The following is a 22,799-nucleotide window of genomic DNA, read 5'->3' as shown; positions in this document are numbered from 1 at the left end:
GAGGAATTCAGTGCGCTGGTGGATAAGTTGCCTTAGACATGAACATTAGTCATGGAGGAGTGGGATTTCAGAGTGGTGTGGTAGCCAAGTTGCTTTGCCTGCACCGAACCCGAACAGACAACAAGCTTAGAGTAGCGCCGGCTTTTCTCTTCGTGCCTGTGCTCAGCACGGACTTTTAATTGTGTTGCACTTCTTTTAGAAAATCACATGAGGATAAGGCAGTTTTGTATTTAGCAGCCGGATGAGACGATAGCATTCACGCTGTAGTAGTGCTCAGGTTGCAGTTATTGTGTGACGAACAGAGTTTAGTATATTCTGGTGCATAGTCACACTGCACCCTGTGGAAACACCTATGATTGGCCAGGCTGGTGGAACACCTGTTATTTGTCATTGCACATTCAAAAGAAGCATCTGAGATTTGTCAGAGAGACACGAACACTGGAACTTGCCTGTCTTCCGTGAACATAATGAATAGTGATGTATTTAAATAAGACATTTCTGGCTGTGTTGCAGTTTGTAGTTGTTTTGATATTAGTCAGTATTATTTAAATGCAGGATATGATTTATAAAGGGTAGTCAAAAATTTTATGGGTGTGAACACCTTGATCACCTGTAATAAAACAATATGCACAAGATATCTTCTTAAAATATCTGGTTAGCTTGTACAAAATGTTATAAATTGGCTAAACGATGTAAAATGTGTGCGAGTGTAAAACGAACTGGAGGACTTGTAGTACAGCTGCTCTTTGTACTGTCTGCAACATGATGCGTCCAGTGTGCAGTGGCCTTTACAATAAGACAGAGCTTGGGGTTTCCAGTCATTCTAAAGGCCCCCTTTTATTTTCCATTCATCTCCTCCCAGTTAAGTAGTTTGGAATCTTTAGACATCTATACATGTTTGTTTTTGCTCAGTAATATATACAGTAATATATAATATATATATACAGTAATATATATATAATATATTATTAGACCATGTTAACCTCTCTGTTATCCTCCTAGTAGCCAACTTCCAATTTTAATGGCAAAGTTGGCAAAGAGTAACATGCATCATTATAGTTCCTATTTTTTGGTGGCTGATTATGCAATACATGGTCCTGTTTTGTTCTTTGTGAAGTTGGAAATACAGTGCAAAAACAATGCACTGTAAAATGTGCAGGAAACAGACCATGTCGGGGGACTAAAACACGCATGAGCGTGTTCTTTCATTGTTACTGGACTCCCGAATATATGCCCCACCAATATACTAGCGTGCTCACGCCACCTTAGACTCCAGCAGAGAAAGCCAGTAACAAGGTTAGATCACCTCAAAATCAGTGCAATTTTCATTGAAGACTGCAAGAAGAGATGTGTATATATTTTTTTTGAAGTTATAGCTATTAGGCATGGTTCATTTGGAAATTTAGATCAACCAAGTAATATGGTCCACACAATTTCTTCATTTCACTTCCATTTTGAGCACTTTTTGCATAATTGAACGAGAGACTCTAATGTAAAAATCTAAAAAGATGGACCTTGTTAAAGAAATATGTTGAATATTTACGATAAACTCTCTGTTCCTCAGGATGGCTCACGGCAGCGGAAAGAAAGGAAGAAAACCGTCTCCTTCAGCAGCATGCCCACGGAAAAGAAGATCAGCAGTGCGAGTGACTGCATTAACGCCATGGTGGACGGCTCAGAGTTGAGGAAGGTGCGATCCAACTCCAGGGTGTATCATCGGTACTTTCTCCTAGATGCTGACATGCAGTCTCTTAGGTGGGAGCCATCAAAGAAGGAGTCAGATAAAGCCAAGATTGATGTGAAGTCCATTAAGGAAGTGCGAACTGGTAAGAACACCGACACGTTCAGGACCAACGGCATTTACGACCAGATTTCCGAGGACTGCGCATTCTCCGTTATTTATGGAGAAACCTACGAGTCTCTGGATTTGGTTGCGAACACAGCCGATGTGGCTAACATATGGGTGACTGGGCTCAGGTACCTGATATCCTATGGAAAGCTTACGCTAAACATGATTGAAAGTACTCAGAATAGCTTGCGCTCTTCCTGGCTCGGGGATCTCTTTGACGAAGATGACGTCAGCGGCAACAAAAGCCTCAGTCTTTGTGCTGCCGTACAGTCGATCAAAAAGTTGAATCCTGGACTGAAAAACGTCAAAATTGAACTCAAACTAAAGGAGTTGCACAAAGCTAAAGACAAAATGGGATGTGACGTTACTAAGGAAGAGTTTATTGAGGTCTATCATGATCTTTGCACAAGACCAGAAATCTACTTCTTGCTTGTTCAGTTCTCTAGCAACAAAGAGTTTCTCGATAGCAAGGACTTGATGATATTTTTAGAGGCAGAGCAAGGCATGGCCCAGGTGAGTGAAGAGACAAGCTTGGAGGTTATTAAGCAGTATGAGCCATCCAAAGAGGGGCAGCTCAAAGCCTGTCTCTCCCTAGACGGATTTACAAACTATCTTATGTCAAACGACTGCCACATTTTTGATCCGGAACAAAAAACAGTCTGCCAAGACATGAACCAGCCTATTTCTCACTATTACATCAACTCTTCTCACAATACCTACCTGATCGAGGACCAGTTCAGGGGTCCATCGGACATTACGGGCTACATCCGTGCCCTAAAGATGGGGTGTAGAAGTGTGGAACTAGATGTTTGGGATGGGCCTGACAATGAACCGGTCATTTACACTGGCCATACTATGACCTCGCACATTGTCTTCCGTAGCGTTATCGACATCATAAACAAATACGCCTTTGTGGCGTCCGAATTCCCCCTCATTCTGTGCTTGGAGAATCATTGCTCCCTAAAGCAGCAGAGAGTAATGTTTCAGCACCTCAAAAAAATCCTTGGGGACAAAATTCACAGCGACCCACCCAGACCTGAAGACAATTACCTGCCATCCCCCAATGATTTGAAAGGCAAGATTCTTTTGAAAGGAAAAAAGCTGCCCAACACCTGCAACAGCTCCGAGGGCGAAGTGACTGATGAGGATGAAGGGGCAGAAATGTCTCAGCACATGAGCATAGATGGAGGAGAACAACAAACTGTTGCTCAGCCTAAGAAGTTTCAGCTGTCCAAAGACCTCTCTGACCTGGTGACCTTGTGTAAATCCATTCAGTTCAAAGACTTTCCTACAGCATTCCAGAACCAGAAGCATTGGGAACTTTGCTCATTCAATGAGGTTTTTGCTAGCAGATGCACCACTGATTACCCTGGAGAATTTGTCAATTACAACAAGAAGTTTCTAACTAGGGTTTACCCTAGTCCGATGCGAATTGATTCAAGCAATATGAACCCTCAGGACTTTTGGAAGTGTGGCTGCCAGATTGTGGCAATGAACTACCAAACTCCAGGTCTGATGATGGACTTGAACATTGGCTGGTTCAGACAAAACGGCAACTGTGGCTATGTGCTTCGCCCTGCCATAATGAGGGAGCAGGTGTCTTATTTTAGTGCCAATACTAAGGACTCAGTACCCGGAGTGTCTCCACAGCTTCTTCACATAAAGATCATCAGTGGACAAAATTTCCCCAAACCCAAGGGCTCAGGTGCCAAAGGTGATGTCGTAGACCCCTACGTATATGTAGAGATCCATGGCATTCCTGCCGACTGTGCTGAACAAAGGACTAAAACTGTCAATCAGAATGGGGACAACCCCCTTTTCGACGAAAGTTTTGAGTTTCAGATTAACCTTCCTGAGCTGGCCATGGTACGCTTCGTAGTTCTGGATGATGACTACATAGGGGACGAATTCATTGGCCAGTACACTATTCCTTTTGAGTGTCTACAACCAGGATTTCGACACATACCACTTCAGTCATTGACTGGCGAGCTGCTTCCTCATGCTTGGTTGTTTGTCCATGTGGCCATCACCAACCGACGTGGCGGGGGCAAGCCTCACAAAAGAGGACTCTCGGTCCGCAAGGGCAAAAGGAATCGGGAGTATGCCAGCATGAGGATACTGCTCATCAAGGCTCTCGATGAAGTTTTTAAGACTGCCACACAGCCTCTTCGAGAAGCTACTGATCTTCGAGAGAACATGCAGGTAGGGAACAGTTCTCTTTTTCCACAGTTTAATTTTTTAGCAGTGAGTAACTCCGTGGTCTCAAGTCTCATAAATGATTCCTGTATAAAAAATGGACAAAATATGAGCCGCAGGGGACCAGCACAGTGAGAGCGTTTGGACTTATTTGTGTCAGGCAATTTCCTCCTTTCGACTTTTGTGAGAACATTTCACTTCATAATGAGAAAAATATCAGTGCACTGACCTCAGGAGTCAAGCACAGATCACAGCTAGCTTTGCTTCAAAGGCCTTGGGCATCTGAACTTGGCAAAGCAAAACAAAGCCACAAGGACCGATTTAATCAGATTTCATATAATCCCTTGATGTTGCGCAACTGGCAAGACAGACAGAAGGTTACTTCAAAGCTTAATAAAGGAATAGTAAGACCCCTGACGTATTTAACAATGGAAATTGAAACTGTATTCATACAGGTTGAAGCTTAACCAAGTTCCTGCTTCTTATTTAATATAGAAAATCTCTTGCATAATATAGGGTTGGCATGTCCTCAGACATGTAGTAATAACTCCACAAAGAAGATTAGGCCGTCTAAAAGAAGTCAGACTTAAGAAAAAGAGAGCGGAAAGTGTTTTCAAGGTAGGAGTTACAAAAAAGTATACGCCAGACAACATATTGATGTATCAGGAGAAAAGAGTTGAGCTGTCTTTTATCTTCACATCGAGATGAATCCCTCTTGCAATGCAGTTGTACATGTTTTGAACGATTTCTAGCATGAAAGGGAACTCTTTATCAAGAAAAAGATTAGCATTTTGAGCTTTTGAGACCGGTACAGGTGAAGACTTCCTTTGACTTTCTCAAAGGGCATCTAACCCATTTGGAATAAAATTTGCCTAAAGCAGCATTTCTCAGTGGTGGTCTTGGAAGTACCAGCTCATTGTTCTTGGTGCTCTAAGGGGTGTATTTTCAGACTCTGTCCAGTGTGCTTCTTTTCACTGTTGTCTAAAGACAGTGAGCATCAGAACTGAAAAGGACTCCTTTAGTTTGGGTGGTCTAACAGTAATAAAGTATACCTTGGTATTTAAAGATGATGATCATATTTCAAAATTGTGATGTGGCAAGTTCAGACATGTTGTGTTCAATCTCTGAATAGCCAAATAAACACATTCCACCCACTAATTGGTGATGTGGGAGCCCACCGATAGATGTCATAGATAGATGGCTTATTGGCCTTTTATTCGTATGACTTTTGATAACATTTGATAATATTAAATAATTCATAAATAACACTGAGTGAACCAGGACTAAGATGCAACAGTGTTTTATTTTCTGCTTTGGTCCAAACCAAGATGACCGAACTGCACACACAAATGCACCCGTAAACTTCAGCTCATATTAATTGGCTGATAAGTCGAGTCTGGGGATAAAGAACAGTCCACGATGTGGTATGAAGGTAGTTCAAGACTAATGGAAACATAAGCTTTGTGATGGTAATGATGTTTTAGTTTGAAGAGAAACAGAGTTCTGCTCTGTGGTTTGTTGTGTTGGGTTTTTGTCTTTAGCAACCATCCTCTGTAATTTGTGCTTATATCTGCCAATATCTTCAGTTCCAACCGCTCTTCTTTTGCCTTAGAACTCGATTTGCAGAAGAAGCATGTTATTAGTCTTCAAATGAAAAAGAAACATAAGTGCTTCAAAATATTTTGTGTGTGTGTGTGTGTGTGTGTGTATTGTGAATACAGAAGTGTTTAAGTGGCGTGCTTCCACAACAAATACTGAGTCATGCTGACTTTTCTATTATGGGTACATTTTACAGTAAGAAACAACAGACAGTTATTTACAGTAAGGTTTGGACACGCCTTCTTCATAATCCTAAAGATGTTTTAATCTAAAGTTGTTCCTAAGGCAAATATACCTATTCAATTTGATGCCTGTGTGTGTGAATTTATGTCCAAAAAAAAAAATAAAATATATATATATATATTTTTTTTTTTTAATGCATAAATTTCATTTAGGATTTTAGTGCAGCTTAGAGTGGGACAATGTAGAGGTGGAGCCACAATCATGTGGTTCTAATGTCTCTCTGTTAATGCATTTTAGCAGTTCAGTTGTGCCTGATGAGAGTCTAAATGGCCCCGTTTGGCAGAGATTTACCGTTTGGTAAGATTTGAAGTGTTACATTCAAGGATGCCCAAGCATATTCGATGGGTAGCTGTGAATCACAACCAGTAACACTGGAAACCTTCTGCTTTACTGTCGGTTCTGGTTAAAACCTGTACCGGGCGTATTATCACACCAAGTTAAAAATGTATATTTTTGCATAAAATGAGCGTTCATTTGTTTTTTTTGGATCCAGTTATTAAATTCAAAAACATTTCAAAGAAGTAACGAGTACAGAGGTTCTTTTGGAGAATGATATATACATACAAATGATTCAGAGCCGTGTTCCCTGAAGTGGTGAGATCTGGCTTGTGGCTAAATCCATTCCACTGCTGGACAATGATGCTTCTAGGCAACAAACATATTCCTGCAAATTCTTATAAATATATAAATATATTGACTTATTCAAACTCTCTCTTTTATCTGCTCCAGATGCTTTTGCACCAGTTTTTTTTTACATAGAAAATAGTTGTTTGCTGCTATAATAATGTTTATTAATGGCATTTATATCACTTTCAAATAACTGGCAAACAGTCATTTTAACAGTTGAAATCAGATTCGGGCTTTTTTGGCCAGGTTTGTTTACACATAGAAGGAATTTGGTTTTGGTTACAGGAGCTCACAGTATCAGACACACATTCACATGTAGAGAATAAAATAAGATAAATACAAAATAAAACACAAAAATAAAGAAATAAAATAAAACTTATTACTACCATCACTTTATATATATATATATATATATATATATATATATATATATATATATATATATATATATATATATATATATATATGAGAAAGTGTGTGTGTGTGTATGTATGAAAGGGATCAAAAAGGTAACAGACAGATAGGTGGGGTAATAAGGCAGATAGGTGGGGTAATAAGGCAGATAGGTGGGGTAATAAGGCAGATAGGTGGGGTAATAAGGCAGATAGGTGGGGTAATAAGGCAGATAGGTGGGGTAATAAGGCAGATAGGTGGGGTAATAAGGCAGATAGGTGGGGTAATAAGGCAGATAGGTGGGGTAATAAGGCAGGTAAGTAAGATGCTAGAATAAACACTGGTCTGAGATGGCAGTTCCAGAGGATGGAGTTCAGTTTGATACTATACTAAGTGCAGTATGAAGCTGTATCCATGAAATAAATAAATATATATATAAAATTTAAAAGACAGTTTGGTTTTTGTATGTTACCTGTTTTTTTTTTTTTTTGTTTGTTTTATAAAATAACTGATTTTAATTGATTGATATTACCTGGAATACACATAAAAAATGTTTTTCAGATTAACTCTTCAAATATCGACCAGTAATCGATAGTGACGGCTCTGCATGCAGATGCTTGAACGTTTCTGGTGTACGTACTGTTGTAAAATCGGCCTTTTTTTCAAATGATTTGTACTCATCAAACAAAAGCATCTCTATATGAATGAGACCTCGCCAGCCGCCCGCTTCCCTCACTCTTCTGCTGATATTAATGTGGTTCTATTCCGCTGCATCGTAGCCGATGGTGCATTACAGTTGATTATAATAGCCTTGTTTACACTCAGGTCTTCCTGTGAAAACAACTGACGAGCTTTGTAACTGGAACCATTGTTACCTGTTCTTTTTATTCTTAAAGCTGGGCCTTTTAAACCCCAACAGGCTTCAGGAAGCATCGCTTAACATCTGTCTTCGTCACTTTCGGCTACGAAAAGCTGAACGGAACCAGATCGGTTTGTGTTTTTATGTGCACACAAGAAGAGCAGCAAACATGGGGGTGAATGAGGTTGAAACACAGTTATCACAGTCGGGGCTGGAGAGAGAAAATCAGTTCTTCTGTCTCTGCGGTCTGCTGCTCACCGGGCAAAGTGCGTGCATGTCTCCACGTTTCTTCCTCTCTTCTTTTTTTCATTTTTTTCTCTTTGTATTTCTCTCACCCAGCTCTCAGGTTGATATTGCCTGATGCAATCGTTCAGTCCCATCACTGCCTGTCTTGTAGTACAGAACTTGTGAATGTTTTCAGTCGTGAAAAGGAAACGATTGAAGATATTGGAGGTCCACCGATCATGTCGTAGCTCTGAAGAGTGGCTGGTTTTGGCTTTCACAGTTCCAGACCGTCTGCGCCGCCAGTCCCTTCTCATCAAGCTCCGACCTGTTGAATTTTCGGGGCTAATCAGGGTTAAAACCGGCCTCAAACGTCTGTAGTGTACGCCCAGCTTTACTATCTGGCCATGATGAACGCGATGGAAGCGTGTATGGGTTGCAAAGTCAATGAGGGCAACTGCTTAACTTCACGCCTTTCACAGATGAATTCAGTCACAGCTTTGCTCTGAGTTCTCATGCAGGGAACACGCTCACTAAACCACTTCCTGTTACAACTACAGATCAGAGACATTTACAATCAGGAAGTTTACTGGCTTTTTATTTTTCTTTTGTTTTCAGGCAGTGTGGTCACTGAGTTTTTCAGTGTTGAAGCCGAGCTGAAGAAGTCGTACGATGACTTGTACTGTCCAACCGTCAGTTTAATATATTTGTAACAATGCAAAGCTTGATGTGCCCTAATGCTTCTCACTGAGGCCTGTGCTGTGACGTGACTGTGTTTCCACAGAATGCAATAGTGTCGTTTAAAGAGCTCTGCGGTTTGTCTGCGGTGGCGAACCTGAAGCAGTGCATCTTGGCCCTGTCCTCCCGGCTCCTCGGTGCAGACAACAACCCAGTAGTGCTGTTCAACCTCAAGGACCAGTACCCCGTCGTAGAGGCCCAGGGGCTGCTGCCTGATGTCCTCAAAAAGGTGGTCACTGCGTATGAGACGGTAAGCATTTATTCTGTGAACATATTTTTTTTCTTGGTATTGAAAAGGCAAAGTTGTTATTTATGTTATAATTACTTATTAGTGATGTATGTTGTTTGCGTTTATGACCTAATTGATCATAATAATCTAATTGTAAATCATTCATAAACCTTTTATAAGGGCAGTCTTATTTTAAAATGGTACTAGGTGAACATACCGAGACCCTCTGATACCGACGCAGTCTCTGTTTAACGTACCGAGACCCTCTGATACCGACGCAGTCTCTGTTTAACGTACCGAGACCCTCTGATACCGACGCCGTCTCTGTTTAACGTACCGAGACCCTCTGAAACCGACGCCGTCTCTGTTTAACGTACCGAGACCCTCTGAAACCGACGCCGTCTCTGTTTAACGTACCGAGACCCTCTGAAACCGACGCCGTCTCTGTTTAACCTACCGAGACCCTCTGAAACCGACGCCGTCTCTGTTTAACCTACCGAGACCCTCTGAAACCGACGCTGTCTCTGTTTAACGTACCGAGACCCTCTGAAACCGACGCTGTCTCTGTTTAACGTACCGAGACCCTCTGAAACCGACGCCGTCTCTGTTTAACCTACCGAGACCCTCTGAAACCGACGCCGTCTCTGTTTAACGTACCGAGACCCTCTGAAACCGACGCCGTCTCTGTTTAACCTACTGAGACCCTCTGAAACCGACGCCGTCTCTGTTTAACCTACCGAGACCCTCTGAAACCGACGCCGTCTCTGTTTAACGTACCGAGACCCTCTGAAACCGACGCCGTCTCTGTTTAACCTACCGAGACCCTCTGAAACCGACGCCGTCTCTGTTTAACCTACCGAGACCCTCTGAAACCGACGCCGTCTCTGTTTAACCTACTGAGACCCTCTGAAACCGACGCCGTCTCTGTTTAACGTACCGAGACCCTCTGAAACCGACGCTGTCTCTGTTTAACGTACCGAGACCCTCTGAAACCGACGCCGTCTCTGTTTAACCTACTGAGACCCTCTGAAACCGACGCCGCCTCTGTTTAACGTACCGAGACCCTCTGAAACCGACGCTGCCTCTGTTTAACCTACCGAGACCCTCTGAAACCGACGCCGTCTCTGTTTAACCTACCGAGACCCTCTGAAACCGACGCTGTCTCTGTTTAACGTACCGAGACCCTCTGAAACCGACGCTGTCTCTGTTTAACGTACCGAGACCCTCTGAAACCGACGCTGTCTCTGTTTAACGTACCGAGACCCTCTGAAACCGACGCCGTCTCTGTTTAACCTACCGAGACCCTCTGAAACCGACGCTGTCTCTGTTTAACGTACCGAGACCCTCTGAAACCGACGCCGTCTCTGTTTAACCTACTGAGACCCTCTGAAACCGACGCCGTCTCTGTTTAACCTACCGAGACCCTCTGAAACCGACGCCGTCTCTGTTTAACGTACCGAGACCCTCTGATACCGACGCAGTCTCTGTTTAACGTATCGAGACCCTCTGAAACCGACGCTGTCTCTGTTTAACGTACCGAGACCCTCTGAAACCGACGCTGTCTCTGTTTAACGTACCGAGACCCTCTGAAACCGACGCCGTCTCTGTTTAACCTACCGAGACCCTCTGAAACCGACGCCGTCTCTGTTTAACCTACTGAGACCCTCTGAAACCGACGCTGTCTCTGTTTAACGTACCGAGACCCTCTGAAACCGACGCCGTCTCTGTTTAACCTACTGAGACCCTCTGAAACCGACGCCGTCTCTGTTTAACCTACCGAGACCGTCTGAAACCGACGCTGTCTCTGTTTAACGTACCGAGACCCTCTGATAGCGACGCCGTCTCTGTTTAACCTACCGAGACCCTCTGAAACCGACGCCGTCTCTGTTTAACCTACTGAGACCCTCTGAAACCGACGCCGTCTCTGTTTAACCTACCGAGACCCTCTGAAACCGACGTTGTCTCTGTTTAACCTACCGAGACCCTCTGAAACCGACGCTGTCTCTGTTTAACGTACCGAGACCCTCTGATACCGACGCAGTCTCTGTTTAACGTACCGAGACCCTCTGATAGCGACGCCGTCTCTGTTTAACCTACCGAGACCCTCTGAAACCGACGCCGTCTCTGTTTAACCTACCGAGACCCTCTGAAACCGACGCTGTCTCTGTTTAACCTACCGAGACCCTCTGAAACCGACGCCGTCTCTGTTTAACCTACCGAGACCCTCTGAAACCGACGCCGTCTCTGTTTAACCTACCGAGACCCTCTGAAACCGACGCCGTCTCTGTTTAACCTACCGAGACCCTCTGATAGCGACGCCGTCTCTGTTTAACCTACCGAGACCCTCTGATACCGACGCAGTCTCTGTTTAACGTACCGAGACCCTCTGATAGCGACGCCGTCTCTGTTTAACCTACCGAGACCCTCTGAAACCGACGCCGTCTCTGTTTAACCTACCGAGACCCTCTGAAACCGACGCTGCCTCTGTTTAACGTACCGAGACCCTCTGAAACCGACGCTGCCTCTGTTTAACCTACCGAGACCCTCTGATAGCGACGCCGTCTCTGTTTAACCTACCGAGACCCTCTGATAGCGACGCCGTCTCTGTTTAACCTACCGAGACCCTCTGAAACCGACGCCGTCTCTGTTTAACGTACCGAGACCCTCTGATAGCGACGCCGTCTCTGTTTAACGTACCGAGACCCTCTGATAGCGACGCCGTCTCTGTTTAACGTACCGAGACCCTCTGATAGCGACGCAGTCTCTGTTTAACGTACCGAGACACTCTGATACCGACGCAGTCTCTGTTTAACGTACCGAGACCCTCTGAAACCGACGCCGTCTCTGTTTAACCTACTGAGACCCTCTGAAACCGACGCCGTCTCTGTTTAACGTACCGAGACCCTCTGATAGCGACGCCGTCTCTGTTTAACCTACCGAGACCCTCTGAAACCGACGCCGTCTCTGTTTAACGTACCGAGACCCTCTGATAGCGACGCAGTCTCTGTTTAACGTACCGAGACCCTCTGATACCGACGCAGTCTCTGTTTAACGTACCGAGACCCTCTGAAACCGACGCCGTCTCTGTTTAACCTACTGAGACCCTCTGAAACCGACGCCGTCTCTGTTTAACGTACCGAGACCCTCTGATAGCGACGCCGTCTCTGTTTAACGTACCGAGACCCTCTGATAGCGACGCCGTCTCTGTTTAACGTACCGAGACCCTCTGATAGCGACGCCGTCTCTGTTTAACGTACCGAGACCCTCTGATAGCGACGCCGTCTCTGTTTAACGTACCGAGACCCTCTGATAGCGACGCAGTCTCTGTTTAACGTACCGAGACCCTCTGATAGCGACGCAGTCTCTGTTTAACGTACCGAGACACTCTGAAACCGACGCCGTCTCTGTTTAACCTACTGAGACCCTCTGAAACCGACGCCGTCTCTGTTTAACGTACCGAGACCCTCTGATAGCGACGCCGTCTCTGTTTAACGTACCGAGACCCTCTGATAGCGACGCCGTCTCTGTTTAACGTACCGAGACCCTCTGATAGCGACGCAGTCTCTGTTTAACGTACCGAGACACTCTGAAACCGACGCCGTCTCTGTTTAACCTACTGAGACCCTCTGAAACCGACGCCGTCTCTGTTTAACGTACCGAGACACTCTGATACCGACGCAGTCTCTGTTTAACGTACCGAGACCCTCTGAAACCGACGCTGTCTCTGTTTAACCTACTGAGACCCTCTGAAACCGACGCCGTCTCTGTTTAACGTACCGAGACCCTCTGATAGCGACGCCGTCTCTGTTTAACGTACCGAGACCCTCTGATAGCGACGCAGTCTCTGTTTAACGTACCGAGACACTCTGAAACCGACGCCGTCTCTGTTTAACCTACTGAGACCCTCTGAAACCGACGCCGTCTCTGTTTAACGTACCGAGACACTCTGATACCGACGCAGTCTCTGTTTAACGTACCGAGACCCTCTGAAACCGACGCTGTCTCTGTTTAACCTACTGAGACCCTCTGAAACCGACGCCGTCTCTGTTTAACGTACCGAGACCCTCTGATAGCGACGCCGTCTCTGTTTAATATGTAAATCATATTTAAGTGAATGTGCTTTTCCATCTATTTGATAAGGTTAGTATTAATGCCAACACCAATTCAGTGCATCACAGAAAACATCAAACATCATCATATCGCTGCTGAATGTTTCAGCTTCTGGCATAGTTTGAAAAATACCTGTTGCCCTTTACAGTGTGTATGTTTTTTTATGTTAAATGACCCAAAAAGCCATTGCTTTAAAAGATGTCTGGTTCCATTGACTTACATTAAAAGTAAAGTTTGTTTTTCCTTTATTCTGTAAAGTTTTCATTTTGGAGATGGGAGGTTTTGTTCCAACAGCAGTCAGCGATTAATAATCCTCAAAATATGATGACCAGTCACACACTAGCAATGCTGCATTGGTGGCTTAATGTGAGTGTTACTCAGCAAGAATTGATTGAACAGTCTGATAACTGGGAACAGAAAGATGGGCTGCATAGTGCAATAATGGGATCAATGGTTACGCATCTGATTGAATATATGTGATGTAACATTTGGGCCACGAATTATTGATTGCTTGTGTTAAATGGCACTAGTTCAGAGATTTGCACTGATAATTAAAGGCTAAGTAAAGGTTGTTATACACTGACCATAATGTGAATAAATAACCTGAAGGTGCAAAATATTCAGCCACAATGTCTTCAAGTGCCAAAACATAGAAATGGTATGAGGCACAAACTCCAAAGTACTAAGTAATTATTATGGGTAAAATAACTACAACCCCATTTCCAAAAAAGTGGGACGCTGTGGATCCTCAGACGTCACTACGTTAAAACTCGGCATGATTCTGTAGTGGAAATCACTGATTTCAATCGTGTAACAGTTCGGGTGCTCGTTTGTCATATTTTTCATGTAATAATGTGCCAGTTGTTTTCAGTGGTGACCAGTCTGAACAGCAGGCAGACCAGTTTTGCCCCCAGACTCTTTTAATGCGCAACCATGCTGCTGTAATACATGCAGAATGTGGTTTGTGATTGTCTTGCTGAAGTAAACAAGGCCTTCCCTGAAAAAGACGTCGTCTGGACGGCAGCATATGTTGCCAAAACAAGAAATATCATTCAGCATTAATGGAGCGTTCAGTGATGCGCAAGTTACCCACGCCATGCACTAAATTTTAGATGTTTATTTTTTGGACCACAGGACGCTTTTCCACTTCACCTCAGTCCATTTTAAATGAGCTCAGGCCCAGAGAAGGTGGCAGCGTTTCTGGATCCTGTTTATATTTGGGTTCTTCTTTGTGTTTTAGAGTTTAACAGCGTTTGTGGATGCAGTGATGAACTGTGTTCACAGTCAGTGGTTTTCAGAAGTGTTTCTGAGCCCATGCAGTGATTTCCACTACAGAATCATGTCTGTTTTTAATGCAGTGCTGCCTGAGGGCCCAAAGATCACGGCCAGCAGATACTGGTGTTCAGCCTCGTCCCTCACAGACAGAGATTTCTCCAGATCCTCTGAGTCTTTAATGATGTTCTGCACCGTAGACGATGAATTTATTTATTTATTTATTTATTTATTTATTTTTTACTATTTCATGTTGAGAAATGTTATTCTTGAATTGTCTTTCTGAACCCCTCGTCATCTTTTCTTTATTACTCAGCCCACTGACTTGTTGCAAATTAACCACCAGGTTTTTTTAGCATTACACAACTTTACCAACCTTTTTTTCCCCCGTCCCAACTTTTGTCGAACGTGTTATCGGCATCAAATTCAAAATGGCCAAATATTTTTCAAAAAAACAATACGAAATTTCTCAGTTTCAACAATCGACATATCTTTGTACTATTTTCAGTGAAATGGAGGCTTCAAATGATTTATCATTGCAGTTTCTTTTTAATAACATTTTGCACAAAGCCCCAACTTTTTTGGAAATGGGGCGGCATTTGTGGTTGACGGTGTGTTTTCTAGTTTATTTGCCACCGTTACAATTAATACAAGCCTACAGCGGTCAGATTGGCTGATTAGCCACCTTACCTGCTAACTGTTTACTTAGCAAACACCGCTTGTACTGTCAAATCAGTGCTATGCACACACTGTTGTCTACACACACACACACACACACACACGTTACACACAGTTATTTGTCGAGTTCAGTAGAGCTACATGTCCTACATTAGAGGGAAACATTGTAATTAATTATAACTTAAAATCACTAGAATTAGCTTCATAGCTAACAAATAAACATTCCTTACAGCTCGAGTGAGAGCTTGACGTCTCCATGAATGCATTTACCCAACACACCTAATTCACTTGTTTGTTACGCTGTGAAATAATTTGCTTAAAATATAATAACTGTGGAAAATGATTGCTGTCAGCTTAAATCCTTGCAGTCATCTCAAATGATTTGTGATTTTAGCGATGAAATAATATTGACAGGGTTAATTTTGGTGTTATTTTGCATCCTAACTAATTAAAAGGAGTAAAAACAATAAGATCATATATTATAGAAACATTACTTTTTGCTTTGCTTTGCTAACAATAATCCTATCATATTGGAGCCCATTTATAATCTTATTTGTTTTTAAATAATTTATTTTTATCAAGGTGCCTGCAGGGTGGATAGTGCTTGTTGATGAAACATTAATAGGCCGTAAGCCACACCTGCAGCCAGTGAAGTCTGTCTGCAGATTTAATGAAATATTGTAATGAACTTTTTAAAAGGAAAGGTGTTTTAGCTTCAGCAGTTATTATGCATGTTCGACAGACAGACAGTCGAATTTTACAAGAAAAAGACCCAAGAATCAGCAGTTTGGTCTTGCTCAGTTTCCATTTTCCATTTCTATTGGCTGAAGTGCCCTTGAGCAGGACACCTAACCTCCAACTGCTCCCCGGGCGCCGTGGATAGGGCTGCCCACTGCTCTGGGCAAGTGTGCTCACTGCCCCCTAGTGTGTGTGTGTGTGTGTGTGTGTGTGTTCACTAGTGTGTATGTGGGTGTTTCACTGCACGGATGGGTTAAATGCAGAGGTCTAATTCCACAGTGTGCAAAACACAGAGACAAATGGTTGTTAATTCAATTCAATTCTATTGGAAGCAGAAGGTTTTCAGCTTTTTCAGTGTGCAATTTACGAGAAGACATAACCGAGATATGGTGGCACTTAGTGTAGAGCAGAAAGCAGACTTGGGAGAGCTGTGGACTGTGAATACCATTAGCATAACTTTGAATGGCAATTACGTGTTGCGTTTATGACGGCCTCCTCTTCAGAAAGGCAAGGGTCGCTCGCAGCATGCTCAGTGCGCTGGTCGACATTAGTGAATATTAAGGCGTCGCTTGTTATGCAGGCTTTACAAACGCAACCGTTTTTCAGTAGGACCGTCAGGCTGAAGGAAACCAACAGTTACTCTTTGTTTGAACAGCCCATCTTTCATGAATACGGAAAAGAAAAATAAGTGAAATAAGCTTGCCTGGAGGGAGGGGGGCCGAGCACAGGCGCGTTCAGGATGTCGATTTTCAGAGGGGTTTGGCGTTGGAGGCGAATCTAAACTAGATACATCAGAATCCACAGGTGGGAATAATAAGTGGCTCTGATTTTTCATTTATTTGAATAATGCATGATGACAAATTGCAAAGTTAAAATCCTGGTAAGGTGCCGGAGGATAGATATTCTGGGATACGCAAGAACGGTGTTATGGTCCCAGAGATGCTCCTGTATCAGCCAGATAAGAATCACGGAGAAGCAGATTTAACCATTTCCAATCAAAGTGGTACCAACCGCTGTAAACCCCTTGATGATGTCACGTGACCCTGGATCCAGAAAAATGTTACGGTAGGCTTTTTATGCTAGATTGTAGTCATTTGGGTAATGAACGTTTCATTAAAGATGTGAATATGAATATGAGTAATGGTTGCAGGTGTGCTTTCTGTAATGTTAAGGATTCATCAGTGAGTCATTTCCGTGTAAAGGAGCGCCTGCTTGGGTTGAGACGGTGAATAAAAGTTAGATAGCATTATGCAAATAATGTCGTCACCGATGGTCTAAACTGTAGTCGCCTTCATTAATAGCAGTGATGTTACTGCTAGCATTTGGGATGAGATATTCCTGTAAATATAGTCAGTTTTTTATAATTTTCGTCAACAGTTGCTGCAAAAAATCAGGTACTGCTTTGGGTACGTGCTGTTTGGGGCGTTCAGACATCAGATATGATTCCTAAATTTCCTTCGGGATCAATAAAGTGTCTGTCTGTCTGTCTGTCTGTCTGTCTGTCTGTCTGTCTGTCTGTCTGTCTGTCTGTCTGTCTGTCTGTCTGTCTGTCTGTCTGTCTGTCTGTCTGTCTGTCTGTCTGTCTATCTATCTATCTATCTATCTATCTATCTATCTATCTATCTATCTATCTATCTATCTATCTATCTATCTATCTATCTATCTATCTATCTATCTATCTATCTATCTATCTATCTATCTGTCTATCTCCAAACATGGATGCAAAGATAACTAAACACTCTTTCTATGTAAATCTCGGGATCCAGGCTGTGCGGCTCACTGTTGTGGTTTCAGTCCTGACTCTTGCTTTACTGAGTTATGCACTGATGTCTATATGCAGTGCCGCCTCACTGACAGCACTGGGCAGCAGATCCCATCTGTCGCAACTCATGCCTCGGCACTCCTGCGACTCCTTAGAAGAGCTTCCTGTGAATCTGCTTTTATATTCTGCTCTATTAACCCATTAGAAGCTGCGGTTATGGATGCTGATAAATGCACGTTGCAATTTGTTCAGATTTCTCATTTGTAGCTCATTGAAACGAGGAGAAATACTGTGGAAAGTGCAGATTGCAAGCGTTTAATTAGGGCTTCAGAAACCAAAAATATTTCATATTCAATTATTCATATGAATTCATTGGCTAATAATCAAATTTCAAGTTTAAAAGTGGGACCAAATTTTGACAACCGAAATATTTTCTTGTGGAATTGTTTGAGTATCGTTACATATTTGTGGCTGTAAATAAAAGAGGAGAGCTCTGCGGAAGAAAAAGATGTCCTTTACGCTTTACTCGTTGTTTTTTTGGTTGGAAATGGAAACAAATTGAAGAGTTGGAAGTACAGATTAGTGCTCATCAATACAGAATATAATGTAATTATAATCTTTTGTGTAACTAACTATAGCTTATAGAATCTGGGCTGATGCAGTAAGCTACAATAAGCTTTAGTTCTATTCATCTCATCTTATTTATTTATTTATTTATTTATTTATTTATCACTCTAATATAAAGGTGCCCTAAACATTATCTGCAAAAATCAAATGTTTGCAGTAAATAAGAAAGTGGTAAAATATCGTAACTTCCTAAAATACTACAGCTAAATTGGCTTTTGCGATACTTGGCCTGCTTGCTGTCTAAGCTAAACCTAACCAGCAATTTCAGGTTGATTTGTCTCTTTTCTTTAAACACCACATTTACAACATGACGCGCTTGGTTCTGTCCATCAGACTGAAGGTTTTTATATAACGAATGGCTCATTAATTAATTAACTAATGCTGCGAGCTGCAGGAGAATAGCCTTGCAGTAACGATTTCTCATGGCCACAGCAGACCTGACACCCAAAGTCATACATGTAGGGCTGGAGAGGCCTTTTAATGACTTGTCCAAGTCAGGTGGCCAGTCTGCCAACATGCAATGCGAGTCCAGGCAACCAATTCAAGCCCACATCTCTGCAGAGTAGCACAAGGCCAGAGGTAAAATTGTGTGGCTGCATTAGCTCTGAAATTACACGTCATATCAACACTCAACATTAAAATGGTCTAATCAAGCGGCGGGGGAAGGATCAGGACCTCCCTAAGAATAGTTACGCATAATTACAATAAATTAGTGTATAAAATGTCAGTAATAATTCCAGACTTCTGAAGGTCAAATGGAAGAACTGTTTCCAGCCCGTCTTTTCTCCAAGAGTTAGACACGGGTGTGGTGGCGCCGTCACGTGGAACTAGGTTTTACAGTTGTTCAAGTGTCGGCCGTGGGCAGCGGCACATTTAGTACAACACTTCTTCACGCCTCAACATACAGAGATACAAGATACACGTGATGTACCCTTGAGGCCCACCAGTACTTTTCTTTTTTTTTTGTTTACCAACCGCAGAAGCATGCCAATGTCGCCAGCTCCTCCTCCTCCAAGTGGCCCACACTATAAATACCCCCCCACACTGCTGGGCCTGCCACCAAGGCTGTAATTTCTCCAGTCATTAGGAGTCTAATCACAGTAGGCATGTCAGCCTACAGACTGCCGCTGCAGCTGTGGAATGTGACTAAGGGCCACTTGCGCTGTCCCGCCCATCGCTTCCTTCTGCCTTGCAGACTGTGGGAACCACATCACACACTGCGGATCTGGGGAGTGTGCTCCCATGTGTACTGGGATCAGGCTTGTGCTGAACTGCGCAGTTAGCTTTGCCTTTTTGGTTCGGAATGACATGCCTGTGAGGACAGTGGTACAGTCTGATTGATTATGAATTGATTTGAACTGAATTGAGACACTGTGGAATTAGACCTCTGCCTTTTCCCCGTCCGTGCAGTGAAACACCCACATACATGCCCACTAGTGAACACACGCACTTAGGGGGCAGTGAGGACACTTGCCCGGAGCGGTGGGCAGCCCTATCCACAGCGCCCGGGGAGCAGTTGGGGGTTCGGTGTCTTGCTCAAGGGCACTTCAGTCATGCACTGTCAGCTGAGGGGATCGAACCGGCGACCTTCTGGTCACAGGGCTGGGACCTATTTAGTTAGACCTCCTCCCATCTCATGATGATACCAAGCTGGAAGGGTGAACTCTAGCTTATGCTTCCTCCAAGATGCATTGAAGCACCACCACATTAACAGCTCAACACGTTTGGAGGAGAAACCTTAACTGCTTATTCTGTTACATCAGTTAACAGGCACCCCTGTTGGCTAGTGTTGCACTGAATAGGGTGGACAATCCTCTCTACCCAAAGAGAGTGAGGGCGGTGCTCTCTTGGACGCGTAGGCACGGATGGCTGGACTTGAATTTGACCTACATATTAATGTAATTTTTCGATTTTTCCTCATGAAATGATTACTCACAATTTCCAGTGGTCCTAAATGATGTAGTTGTATAAAGTTAGAACATCAGTCATAACATTACATGTACCAGGTTCTCAACCTTTTCTGCCTCGTGAAGCACGAAGGCACGCAGGGCAACAGACCTCAGCCTTTTTGTTAAAAAAATTGTCATTTTTGGATGTTTTGAGTACAGCTACAGTCCTGTGTGAAAGGTTTTTAAAGTTTCCCTCAGCAGTGAGTTTATCACCATATACATTAGAATAAAGTCGTATTCATAATTCAAATAAACAGAAAAGCAATAAACAGTAACAAGAATTTCTCGGGTCCATATTTTTCCTGGACACCTTCACAGCCGCCACAGAGACTCGTTAATATCATCAATTACATCATGAGCTCAATTTACTGAGCACTGATTGGTCAAACCAGGAGCTGCTTTTTAACTACATATAATACTGGGCTTCCTCGAGGAGCGGCTTGGAGATGGGGAAACACACACACTGACATCCAGAAAATCATTGGTTATTGTATATAAATATATAAATAATCATTAATTAATATTCTATAAATTTTGTTTATTCAAATATTAACACTTCTCAGCAAATAAACCAAATAAACACAAACTACACAAATAAACAGATTTTGAAAACGAGTCTTCGGAGAGCCTCAGGCTTTCACACAGTGCTGTATGTTTGGGTGCCAGGCTCTGCAATATGTGGCGCATATCAGTGAACATAGCATGTCACCATATTAGGCTAGCATATTAGCATAATAAGCTAACATTACCTTCTCTTATATCAGAAATCACTGGAGGGAAAGGAAGGGAATGTCGGGGGGAGTGTGTTTTGTTTTGGAGGACTTATATTTACAGTTAATATTGTTTACAGTTTAAAAGCATTTTAAATGCTTTCATTTATTTTATATAGTTTTATTGTTAAGTCGGTTATTTTTTCACTAATTTTCTAATTGGCCAACAATGGACTGCTGTGCCCACCACCCCACCTCAGTATTGGCCTGCGGACCACCACAGGCCTGCTTGTGATTGTGCCCCGGTGGTTATGAAAGCCCTGATGTATGTGATGTATAGTATACAGAGTAGAGGAGAATTGGTCGTTTTCAAGGACTTTAATAGTTTCATTTATGGCTGTTGCTGAGATGGAATTCACCAGTTGCTCAGCTTCATAACAGAAACACGGTTCATACATCATGGGTACAATAATAAAAACACGTATAGTACAGCGTGAGGTAGTAGTGGACGGTATGGCCAAAAGTCCATATCATGATATAATTGAAATTTCTGAGTTTGCTTTATGTATCATGGTACAAGAGTGGGGCGAGCAGTCTGTTTCCTTTATATTACTGTCTGCAGCCTCAAAAATCAACTGGACTAATGTTTTCCTCAGATTCCAACTGACTCCGAGGCACTCCGAATGCGACTCAAACTTCCCTGACTCTGCCTCAGCTAAACGGGATGTTGTTGGCAAGTTCTGGACTGTGTATACATTGTTATCTGAACTTATTTGTGGTGTAAACGTTGTGACAAAACTCACTACTTCACCGGATTAATCGGTATATCACCCATTACTAGTATGAAAATACTGCTAGCCAGAAAATCAGTGCCGCTGTGTAAATGCGGGCATTATCAGTGGCCGATTGGGAGTTTGATCCCTGGCGATCCCTGGCGAGTCCAAGAGAGCATAATTGGGCTTGATCCCTTTGGAGGTGGGCCTTGCGCTCCATGATCACTCAGCAAGATGCTGCCCAACACGGGTGTCTGTTAGCTGATGTAACAGTATTAGCAGTTAGCACTTTCCCCAAAGTGCGCTGAGGCATCCGATGACGTTGTTGGGGCAGTTAGAAAAGATACAGTGATGCTTCATTTGAGGTTCTAGCTTTCTAGCGGACACCTAGCTATCAGGTGGGAACCTGGAGAAAAAAACAAAGAACAGCTTAACAAGATAATTAACAAACAAAAGAACACCAGGCCCCCCAGCCGCTGCTATTACGTAATATTTATATTATGCAAGTCTTGGGAATGTCTGTTGTTTGGCAATTAAAAATTGATAAATGTAATGACATCTATTATTAAATCATCGTTTAACTGCGTATTTTCATATCGGTCAGGCCCCAGGTTCTACAGTTACCTTCTGAGAGTTTGGTCTCAGTTTGTTTTTTGTTTTTTTTTCTTTCTTTGTATCCGTGCCAAATAAGAGCAGTCATTGCCGCTTGGCTGGGTAATTGGAAAGAGATGGAAAGGGAGGCTGTTGTCTGCCCTTGCTTTGCCAGGAACTTGGCACTGTAGCGTGATTGATCCATCAGACACGTTGGGCACAGCCCATCAAAAGCAGGAGGCGGGCGCCCAGCATGAGGCAAAAGCAGCTGCTCTCTCTCTCCTCTCTCTCCTCTCTCTCCTCTCTCTCTCTCTCTCTCTCTCTCTCTCTCTCTCTCTCTCTCTCTCTCTCTCTCTCTCTCTCTCTCTCTCTCTCTGTCTCTCTGTCTCTCTCTCTCTCTCTCTGTCTCTCTGTCTCTCTCTCTCTCTCTCTCTCTCTCTCTCTCTCTCTCTCTCTCTCTCTCTCTCTCTCTCTCTCTCTCTCTCTCTGTCTGTCTCTCTGTCTCTGTCTCTCTGTCTGTCTCTCTGTCTGTGTCTCTCTCTCTCTCTGTCTCTCTCTCTCTCTCTCTCTCTGTCTCTCTCTCTCTCTCTCTCTCTCTCTGTGTCTGTCTCTCTCTCTCTCTCTCTCTCTCTCT

At 43.2% G+C, this 22,799-nt stretch overlaps 1 protein-coding gene across 5 annotated transcripts in view; it reads left to right on the top strand.

The window, feature by feature from the left end:
- LOC108439292 (inactive phospholipase C-like protein 2) overlaps nucleotides 1-22,799 on the top strand; it is an 85,661-nt gene that overhangs the window by 40,971 nt on the left and 21,891 nt on the right. For all 5 annotated transcript variants that reach the window (XM_017717601.2, XM_017717602.2, XM_017717604.2 and 2 more), the window contains exons 3-4: nucleotides 1,565-4,051; nucleotides 8,773-8,976. In XM_017717601.2, the coding sequence (XP_017573090.1) occupies nucleotides 1,565-4,051; nucleotides 8,773-8,976 (2,691 nt within the window). The remainder of the gene's footprint in view (nucleotides 1-1,564; nucleotides 4,052-8,772; nucleotides 8,977-22,799) is intronic.

The sequence above is a fragment of the Pygocentrus nattereri genome, chromosome 24 (genome assembly GCF_015220715.1).
Source record: "Pygocentrus nattereri isolate fPygNat1 chromosome 24, fPygNat1.pri, whole genome shotgun sequence".
Taxonomy (NCBI): Eukaryota; Metazoa; Chordata; class Actinopteri; order Characiformes; family Serrasalmidae; genus Pygocentrus; species Pygocentrus nattereri.
Note: the sequence above shows the minus strand (reverse complement) of the source record. Positions and strands in the feature narration are given on the sequence as shown.